This window comes from Ctenopharyngodon idella, chromosome 24 (genome assembly GCF_019924925.1).
Source record: "Ctenopharyngodon idella isolate HZGC_01 chromosome 24, HZGC01, whole genome shotgun sequence".
Lineage (NCBI taxonomy): Eukaryota > Metazoa > Chordata > Actinopteri > Cypriniformes > Xenocyprididae > Ctenopharyngodon > Ctenopharyngodon idella.
The window spans coordinates 26,156,563-26,167,949 of NC_067243.1; the positions used below are offsets into that span (position 1 = coordinate 26,156,563).

General features: G+C 38.1%; 1 protein-coding gene across 1 annotated transcript in view; it reads right to left on the reverse strand.

The window, feature by feature from the left end:
- The window catches only part of LOC127507854 (uncharacterized), a 137,723-nt gene extending 127,108 nt beyond the window's left edge, over positions 1 to 10,615 (reverse strand). Inside the window, exon 1 of the mRNA XM_051885295.1 lies at positions 8,806 to 10,615. Within this exon, the coding sequence (XP_051741255.1) occupies positions 8,806 to 8,875 (70 nt within the window). The 5' untranslated portion in view covers positions 8,876 to 10,615. The remainder of the gene's footprint in view (positions 1 to 8,805) is intronic.
- Positions 10,616 to 11,387: the final 772 nt, after the last annotated feature.

The following is an 11,387-nucleotide window of genomic DNA, read 5'->3' on the forward strand; positions in this document are numbered from 1 at the left end:
TAAAATATGGCTCTTCAGTCAAATTCTTGAAGCTGCCAAAAGGAGGGCTCACATGGACTTTCTGGTGCCTTGAGTGTACAGATTGTAACAATATTTCTCAAGAAGATTCTATGGGAATATAACATCACTTAACCGATGCAGGTGGCTCCTGCTTTGGAGACCATAATGAGTACTGCATTACTCTAATGAATGGTGTATAGAGTGGTGCAGGTATGACGTCAGAACCCGGAAGACTAATTCGCCACTGGTTCCTTCGAGATTTTTCTAAGGGTTGTTTTTGAAGCAATTTTGAATGCAAATTTTGAGTCAGTTATGTTCATTTTTGAAAACATACGTTTTTAATTAGTAACTAGATATGGCAGTTTGGGGTGTGAGTGTGTGTGTGTTGTAGAACAAAACTTCAAAGTATCATCAAGTTACTTTAGTTTACTCAAAATTGAAAAACCCTATAGGAAAATCTCGAAGGAACCAGCGGCGAATTAGTCTTCCGGGTTCTGATGTCATACCTGTACCACCCTACTGATGTTAGGGTATAAATCAGTTGTAAAGATTCAGACACTCCAATAGGTTGTTTGCAATCACGTGGTTCTGGTGACGCGCGAAATTCCGGTGGAGGGCAAGCAGTGAAAATTAGAATGGAAGAGATGGAGAAAAGTCCAGACTGTGCTGGTTTAGTAAGGTATAAACAGAAAATCACAACATATGTTGGACGTGATCCTTATGTTATGAAGAGGAGTGATTTTTCTTCTGAATTGAAAGACTTGACTGCCATCGAGGCGGTAGATATAGAAAATGTGAAGCTGCCGTCACACCGTGTTCAGTTCTAGTCTGGTTTGTTTATATCGCGCTGCCTTTCTGCTAGTGACGTTAGGGCAGTATTTTAATTTTCTGTCGTGATTGTGAAAAATGTCGCCATTGTAGGTCATTTGTGCAGAATCGAGAATTGCAATAGGAACTCACATCATTGTTCGGGGAAAAAGACTGGACGGTGTAATACAATTTTCGAAGACGACGTTTAGCAAATGTAATAATGTCACTGAATAAACCCACTGCCTTTCACTCAAAATAATCACATACTTAGCTGAGTTTTGTATTGGTTTTTGTGTAATAATTAACATTACATTTGCGAGTATGACTCTCTCGCTTGTGAATGATTATAACTTGCACACAGCCACTTCAAAACTGTTCATGAGCTTCTATGGGTTTGATTTTGGTTGTCATTTGTTGAAATAAATACAAAAATACAGTGTGTCGGTGTCTGTCCCCTGAATGTGATCCTCCGATTCTTCTTCATGGCCATATGGGAAAGTGAATATTTACAAAGACAACATTAAAACTACAGTTACATTTACACGCTTCCAACAAATAAATGGATCGACTTCTGTCAGCTTGTTAAACACATTTATTTATTTGGACATTTTCTACCATGTGATGGCTGAAGCAGCAGCGCGTGACACTGTTTTCATGGTAACCAGATCAACATTGTGAACGGAATTCTACAAAACTTAAGTGAAAACACCAAATTATTATACAATTGGATAAAATAGCTTCTCTTCCCTGTAAACGATAGCATGAAGAATGTGAATATTTAACCAAGTCAAAAACAAAAGTTAAGCAGGTATCCTTATTCATTTCAGTATCAGCAGATGCAAAACGCTATAAAAGTCGAAAACTTTTAAAGTTAAAAAATGAAAAGTTATAAAAAATGGTATAAGTTATGTAAACGATATAAACACCTTCTGGGTTCTCGATTTTAACAATTTAAGCAACCATAAACGACGCAAAACATACAAATTTTGAGTTTTTGATAGGATTCCTATATAGAAAAATCACTCCCTGCCCTCCAGACTCATTCGCGCTGCTGCAATGACGTCATGTGCAAACAACCAGTCACAGAGACATTGGATCACAATGATAGGAATGGCCAGGGCGAGTATATGTATGACCATTAACGGTCATACACTAACAAAACAATTTGAGAAATTTGGGGAAGATGACCTCTGGCATTATATGGTGGGATTATAAACTGTACAAGTGCCCTAACCTCCACCTCATGGCTCTTGATTTTGGTCCAGTAGACAGGCAATACGATTGATTATAGTGGAAATTTAGCATTTCTGATGATATCTAATGATGTTTTATTAACAAAGTTCAGCCAACGCAGCCAACTGACCCATGTTCCTCAACAGTTTTCAGCATCCCTCCTCCACCCCGACTCCTCCCTGGTATACGGGGGTATACTCTGGGTTCGGGCCAAATACCGAGCTTGGAGCCCTATCCTCGGACAGCATGTCAAATGTGCATAATTTTACTCTGATTATTTAATCTGATTATTTGTGTGAACTTGTGAAAACCTCTCAGGAACACTCCTGAGGACTGTAGCCCTTCGAGTCCAGTAGATGGAACATCTGACAATGTCTGGAATCTAGGATATCCCTGAGTAAATAAGGGTTACATGGGCAAGTCTCTATGTCTAGAGGTCTACAAAATAAGTCTGCACAAGCAGATGGAACCATGGGTTTCAGAATAGATTATATAAGGAGATGCCAATACAGGAGATGTAACTGATGTGAAGCATAATTAATTTTGAAATTACTCTTGTAGACAGGCAGATTTGTTGAACTTCTTGGAATGAGGGTGCTGTTAAGTTTGTTTCATTGCATCCGGTCATCTATTGGATATTTGTCACAGTAAAGAAATCTTCTCCAGTACCACTGAAACTGACTCCAATACGACCTCAGAAATCTACAAATATCCAGGTTTAGCTTGCTCCTCTAGACTAGGAAAGGATGAGGACATAGGACTAATAAATATTATTATATAAATCTCTTCATCATATAAAGTGATCAAGTCTCTTCAGAAAATTTGGACTAACCTGCTCAATTCATATGGATTAGTTTTACGATCACTTTATGAACTTTTTTGAAGTGTGAAAGTTCTGGTTGCAAAGGCAGTCTAAGGAAGGACAGAAAGCTCTCAGATTTCATCAAAAATATCTTAATTTGTGTTCCGAAGATGAACAAGAGTCTTGTGAGTTTGGAACGACATGAGGGTGAGTAATTAATTACAGATTTTTTCATTTTTGGGGGTACTAAACCTTTAAGGTGGACTGAACTGTATCCTGTCTGGCTCTGCATGACTAAACATATACATTGACAGAAAAGTATTTTTTGCGAGTCAAATTGGAATGGAGTAGTGTTTAGGGATAATCAAAAATATAAAATTCTGATACATTATAGTTCAATCATACAACTTTTTCAGACCTGTCAAAACCAAATTAACATTCAAGAGCAATTAAACAGGCTTTTAACTACTTGTAATTCATATGCCACTCAACCCTTATACAAGTACACAAGCACATACACACATCACTACCCTGTCCTCTTATCCAGCAAGAGTCTTGACTGTGGGGAAACAGCTTAGGATAAAGTTAATCATGCATATAATTGGGTTTTGACTCTTGTGTCTGCAGGGGCCTGACCTGCCGGTATCAGGATGAGCAGCCCATCACCTGAGTGATTAACACATGTAAATGAACACAGCCCATAATTATAAGCCACGTTTACCTCCTCTCGAGATGATGTGTTTGGACTCTCTGCAGATAGACATAACTCATGGATACATATCAAACCAGAGTTTGAAGAAGAAGAGGGATTAATTTAGGGTTGCCCGGGCATGCCCTCGGCGAGAGAGAGAAAGCTCACGCCAGCGGAACAAATAAAACTTACAAAACAATGTGGGAATCGGCTGGAAAATGTCAAGGCCAAGTATCTCTGAGGAAGAGAAATCAACATGTGCTTTTTTGGACAAGGCCACTGTGTCGCAGCTTTCATATTCCAACACAAGCCTCACAAACAGTTTAATTATGAATCACAAGCTTGAGCCATACAGGACCATGACAGGTTCAGGCACCCAACACAATGCCTACTGCATAATTAAAGACTGCAACAATAGATGGCGAGAGCTTCCAAAACATGAATTTACGGCATCAGGTGTATTGCTGTATGGTTGCCCTCTTGTGTGTATTTGACATTAAAATAATGTTTTTGTGCTTCACCAATAATTAACTAATTGAGAATGAGGCACAGTGGCCGACTAGGCAATCAATTTGGTTGACTTAGATAAATTTGATATTTTTCATGGCGATACTTTAAAGGTGATGACAACCTCTCGAAGAAGCTTTAAGTGTACTTAAAAAATGCTGTGCTTAACTGACAGTCTGCATGGTATAAAACTCCATCTGAGATCCTTCCCCTTTACTGCTAACTACAGCCAATGCAACACTATTGTAACTAATAGGTCTATGATTTTTGTGATGACTATAAGAGTTTTCCAGCATTTTACACCATGAACAAGATGTGTGGCAAGTTAAAAATGGTTTTGAAATCACATCCTTGCCATTTTAGAATGTAAATCTGATCAGCGTGTGGTGGACATGACCCTTAACCAGTCCATTTATACAGGACTTCCTTAAAGGTGAACTGTATCCTTTTTATGTCGCCATCAGCACCCAACAGAACTGTAATCTGTATTTTTGAGTGCACTGTAAACCCTAGTGCTCAAAATAATTAATTGGTTTGAGTAGGGTGAACTTAAATTAAACAAATTAGTTCAATAAATTTAACTTTTACGAGTATTTAGAACTTTCTTTTTCATTTGAGTTCACAAAACTGACACATTTTAAGTAATCGATATTGTTTCATTGTTTTAGAAACTTGTTTCTTTTAACTTAGGTTGCATCCACACGAAGCCAGAGCTTTCCCTATCCAATCTTTTTTTCCCCTCGTCTCAAGAAATATCTGCGTACATCTGAAATCTGCGTACACACGAAACCACTGAAACCGACTCAAAATGATGTAGTATACATGCCAGATCAGTATGTGGCACTGTAATTCTGCCACAGAGATACACTAAAAACAAAGAATAAGACTTGGAGCATGCGCATAAACCTTGCGCGCTGTATACAAACCTTAGTAAATCTTAGAAATAAAGCTTTATTTTAATAAAGCTAATAGGCCAAGTAGCTTCCGCGGCATGTAGTCCGCTATTGTTGTTGTTGTTGCTGTTACGTGACGTAGCGATGTCTGACTAGGGTCGACACGTGTGATGATGACATCATCGTGGGGTGTGTGAAATGTTCTATATTGCCGTACTCATTCAGCAATTGCTATTCTAATGTTACCAATTAGGAAGTTAGCATTTACTGAATTAGGTAGTTAAAGCTAGCCAAATTTCCACCACTAAAATACTTAAATTGAGATTACATGATAATTTTAAGTTAAATGTATGAATTAGGTTACTCAAATATTTTAAGTTAAGAGTAATTAAAATGTATGTGTACAAAATAAAATAAGTGTACAAAAAAAAAAAAAAAGGCCAGTTCTGCTTACTTAAACCTTGAATTTCTTAACCCCTTTTTTTTTTTTTTTTGCGTTTGGCCAACTTATTCGGGTATACACTGTGGCTTAACAGGCCCAGCCATAAGAACACTGGCTCAAGCAATGGCATGACAGAATAGAGCTGTTTACTGGTCTGGGCTGCGTTTTTCAAAAGCATCATAAGCCATTGTAACCATTTGTCATGATGCTTTTGAGAAACACAGCCCTGGACACTTTTAACCTCAAAAATGCTTAATTTGAGCATACTGCAACACATAACCCTATCAAAAACTTTTTTTTCCCACAAAAAGAAGAAGATCACAACAACGGTTCCAAACCAAGACAGAATTCTTGAATAGAAGAGTGTTCATCTTGTAGTAATTGCCAACAGCATTGCCACAGCCTTTATGAGATGCTAATCCAGCCACCCTCTTGTCAGGGACAGAGCTTGAGCAGCGGCAAAAGCAGTTTGTTGTCCTGTTCCCGTCTGGCAAGCTTGACATTTTCCCCTTCTGCTTTTGTCCCCTGCTCTCTCGGAGGGCCTGGCTCCCCTGGCCCTCCTCGAGGCGTGTATTTAGTATGAGTAGCTCTCGGCACTCTTGGATAATCTCATCAGAGAGTGGGATGCTGGGGGTGTATGTAAATCCACATCTGTTACGTCCTCTGCAGGGGGAGAAAGCCGCTGGAATGCTCATTGAACCTGGTCTCGCAACCCACTTCCATATGAGTGGGGACCATGACCTCAGTTGGGATGCAAACACAAAAGTGCATGCTGCACCTGTCTCCTAAGACGGTACAAATTACAAAGCGTCTGATGGGTAACATATTGAAGTCTTCTAGCTAAGATCACCTTGTGTACATGCTTAAAGGGATAGTTCACCCAAAAATTATGACATCATTTACTCACCCCACGTCTTTACAAAATCACATGATCATATTTCTTCTGTGCAACACAAAAGAAGAGATTTGACTCATCTTTGAGTGTTTCTTTTACTTTTTTTTTTTTGTCCATACAATAATAGTCAATAGAGTCCAAAAGTTTCAAGCTACAATCCATACAACTCCAGTGGTTTCTAAAGTCTTCTGAAGCAATATGATCGCTTAGGCAAAATCCAATATGGTTTCATTTAAAAGTATGTTCTAACTACTGCAACAGACATGATGTTAATGGCAACAATGGTAACAAATATTTAGTTTCTGCTCTGATAATCACAAGACCATGCCGAACATTGTGAGTGTGTGTTAGAAGTCAGGAATGGTGAGAGAACACTGTGCTTGGTACATTTTTCGTCTTCAAACCAAACTTGGGTCTTCAGCCGACAAAGTTTAAATCCCGTCTGGCTAGTGTGCTTCCCATAATGTTTACGCATTAGGTCAGTAGGTGGAGAGTAGACAGCCTTTAGCGGCTGTTCGAAAAGATTCGATCACATGAGCGTCTACACTACGAAAGTAATTTGGTCGAATGCATTTTTGACTACCTCTGGAAGTGGTCGAAAGTAGACAACTCAAAACATTTCAAACCCTGTTTACACCTGTATTTAGCGCCATCCACTTGAGATCTGATTGACCAAAACACATCTTAATACCAGGTGTAAACAGGGGCCAAGAGATGCTGGTTTTTCCACCCCAACCCCGGTTATAATGCAGTAATGGTATTGGGAGTTACATTTCCAAAAGACACTCAAAGCGGTAGACCAATCACAACACACTGGTCCAGCTGACCAATCAGAACACATTGCACATTTTGGAAGGAGGGGCTTCATAGAGACAGACTGGGAAGAGAGGAGCTGCAGCGATGGCAAATATGAGGAAAAATAATGTGTTTTTTTGAACATTCAATCATGAAAACCTATTCCAGTAGACCCCAAAACAAAATTAAGACTTTGTAAAAGGGCATAATAGGTCCTCTTTAAGAGATGAGCACTAGTGTGTGACCAAAAATGTACAATTCCAGGCTTTAAAAAAGCCTCTCTTTCACATTCATATCACTTTTATTTAAAGAATTTCTCTGGCTATCATTCTACCATGCTAAGCAAACACTCAACACTCTAGATTAAAACATTAAACTGCAATTTACATTTCAGAAAGGAGCGGCAGAGGGACTACATCTCCTTTGACTTCCTTCTTTCCTCAAACATGAAATAATGATTTTCTGCCAGTCTAATTACAGAGGCAACATCTGATCTGTGCTGCATCCGAGGGGGATTAACTGCAGCACAGGCATTAGAGCTCATTACCAGCTTGAGTGCAGAAATATTACATCTTGTAATTGGATGGAGAGATTTATATACTGATCAGATGGGGTTTCTCTAATAATATTGTGATTAGAGGCTTAGTTTGGACTGGGGGTTTATCAGTCAGAGCAGGAGATTTTAACGGGATGGGAAAAGGAGGATTTTATTAACCTTTGACCCATAGTGAAGATGCTCACATGCAGTCAGTAGAAGGAAAAATAGATAATCGGCCAAGTTTACCCAAATTGAATTGAATTGAATTGAACTAGTTAGCTCATGTCTACATTCATAATGATTTTATTCCCTTTTACTGGTTTTGTTATTTCCTGTTCAAGTAAAAAGAATTAAAATATGAGTCATATTAAGTCAAATATGAACAATTAAAGGCACAATATGTAGTTTTTCACCACTAGAGGTCGCTTATTCAAAACAAAGGCGCAGCTTGATGACGCCTCGATTTCGCGAAATCATGGGAGGTGTTGTCTTCATGTCTACAGCCAGTGGAAAAGAATAGGGACGGGACTCAGCCAGGCAGAAATCATGTTCATGGATGAGATTATTAACATTACAGTAGTGTAAAGCAGAGCAGGGCCGAGTGCTGTGGGAGATGAACGAGGCCGCTGGAGCGATTGCTAATGAGAGACGAGCACGACACACGCCTCGAGAGCAGCAGAACTTTTATTATACCACAGTCGCCACTTCCGCTTCTTCCAGTCATGCGTATGTGGGGTAACGCAGCACTGTTTATCATATTAGAGACATCTGTGTGTTGAAAGTTGTTATAATGCTACTCTGCGTTCGCTCGGCAGCTACTATGATCTATATAACATTGATCTAGTGGTAATCCAAAAATCTTACATATTGTGCCTTTAACAATTATGAAGCAATTTCTGCCAACTTCCGCATCACTAATTTCAGCCACAAGCCCTCCAAAACTCTATCCTGCAAAGGCATGTCAAACCCAAAACACACAAAATGTCTGACAGTCAGAGAGCTTTTTTTGTAATTGGCTAGTTCTCTGTTTGGCTAAACATGCTTTGGCTGCTCCTTTATTCTGTTTAAAGAGCTAGAAACAACTGTGATTTCTCAGGACACTTTAATTCAGTAGTAGCCTACCTGTCTAGTAGTAACAACATCATGTCTGTCAAAAAATTCAACTACATCACCTCTAAATGAATTCATCGTTTACTCACCCATATGTTGTTCCAGTCCCGTATCATTTTCTTTATTCCGAGAAGCACAAAATGAGCACTTTAAACGCATCTTGAGAGTCCATAAGACTTGTGTGCTATATCCAGGTTTGGTAAAGTCATAACTTGCTCTGAGTTAGTAGCTTTTAAACTTGCTGGGTTGTGATTGGTCACATGACATTTAAGGTCATGTGGTGTTTGCTGACAGTGATGTTAAACCAGGGGTGCTTTTTTAATACGCTAACTGATGCTTCCTCATTTTTTTACTTTTACGCCCTCCAGCCTGTGTCACAAAGGTTGATCGAAGTTTGCAAACATAAAGGACATCGTTTTTTTTTTAACTGCAAGGTGGTGAGATCAAGGACCGATTAGTACCAGCTTGTGAGACTACTGTGGTCTTGTTAAACCCATTTTTTGAGCATGAAAATGACAAGAATAATTAAATGAGTCATTTTGACCTTATGGGCCTTCCATAGCCTACACTTTCACTGTATGGAAAAGAGATGCTTAAACATCATGTTTCACATTAGAAAGAAAATAGCACTGGGTTGAACGACATGAATAAATCATGACATTTCATTTTTGGTCATGAACAAGCTTTTTTTTTTTTTTTGTTTACGTTTTACAATATATTGCCAGATAGGCTAACGTAAATCATTTCTGAACTCTGATGTGTCACTTGATCTACAAAATGATGTTAACTGACTTCTTAAAACTTTGAAAACCTAAGAAGAAAAAAGCAGCCTCTCAAAGTTATTCTTTCAGCTCAAAAAAGGTTAAATTGAGGTAATGGAAGCATTCAAAGTTGCAAGCTGGTACTTCAGATGGCGCGAAATCAAAGTTACTATTGATTCACGTCGCATCCGCACTGCGCGGGAAAAGCGACAGAAAAGCCGCGAAAATCAGAGAGAAAAACCTGACATGATTTAGTGACGGCTCTCGCTAGTCCCCGTGAGAAGCGCTGAAGAGACACATCAAACCGGCTTGAAGAGCAGTCGTCGAGCTGAGAGGGTGACAGCAGAGCCGCTATTGATTTCTGCCGGTGTAAAAGCACTCAGGGGAAACATTTCAACCCGCCAACGAGCTCAAACATCTCTAAGCGTTATGACAGATGCGTCTGACGTCATACAAACATGGATTTTTTTTTTTTTTTCAGCAGTCGCTGTGATCTAAAAACCACGACAGTAGAATTAAATAGAGTTTAAATATGCACTGTTTTATGAATACAATTCCAACATTATTTAAAATACCCTTTTCCCCCTTAAAAATACACCATGAGTATATGGTTTATTCGTTTATTCGGTTATTCTAAATCGGTGCATACAGAACCTTAACATGGAAATTAATTAATTAAATAAATAAATAAATAAATAAATAAAACCTGACCACTACAGCAAAAAGATATATGTTATTTAACATATGCCTTATTTTATCTGACAAAATTAGAATTTGTTAAAATGGAACCTGGCATTAGCATTTTTCTTTTTTTTTCTTTTTTTTTTTTTAGCAAATCTTACAAACAAAAGTAAAAAAATAAACAAAACAAAACAAAAATAATAAATAAATAAATAAATAAATAAAGCTGTTAACTCATTAAAAATACATATTTAAGCTATTTAATGAAATGTGCAAATGCAGCATTTAAACCACAAACACTGGATCCCTATTTGAAAGATGTAGCTAATTTCAGTTATTCAAATACAGTTCATTTTCCAAAACATCTACAAATTATGTACTAGGACTATTGATCAACAATTACTGAGATCTTCGCTGGAAATGAACGAACTCATTAATCACCACCAAAATGTATGAGACTAGAAAAAAAGCCCTTAACCCATAAATGAATGCATTTTTTGTCCTTGACTAGTCCTTAAGTGTACGAAATGGCACTTAAGGGAGTGTGTATAGAAGGCGAAACTCAGCACAGTAGGCCTCTACATTGTAGATTTATCTGTGATAATTTTGTGTTGATAAACTAAATAAAAATAGGTACACTTCTCAACTAGTACTGGGGCGAGATGCCTTAAAATTATTATTATAGCTCGCTTCAAAGTGAACTATTCCTTATGAAATCATTATTTACTCACTCTCATGTCGTTCCAAACCCATATGACTTTCTATATCTCTGTCCAGGGATCTCGTGCTAGCTCTCTTATGGTTTAACCGACGTCAGTAACAGACCTCAAACTAAAGGCTTTCTTTATGAGCAGAGCTGATGGCTGCTAAAGCGTTAATCAATGAACTCTTCATTAGAGACTGAGGTTAGTCGATACCTACACGAATACAGCTCAACTCAATCAAATGAATTGATCATTGCAATTAGGTGTGCTATGGCATTAAATCCGAATTTACTTCCAGATTATCAAATGAAGTAAAAACATTAGTATGTCAACAAGATATATATATATATATAATCTAAATTATATTCTACTGTCTTGGTGCCCATCTGAAGTGTCCTGCAAACATTTGGTTAATATTCAGTCAGATTTTGATCGCAGGTGGAACTGTGGCGCCCTCTAGTGCCAAACAACACGCGGCGCTTACACACATTTGATATTACTAAATAAAATAAATATGATATAAAA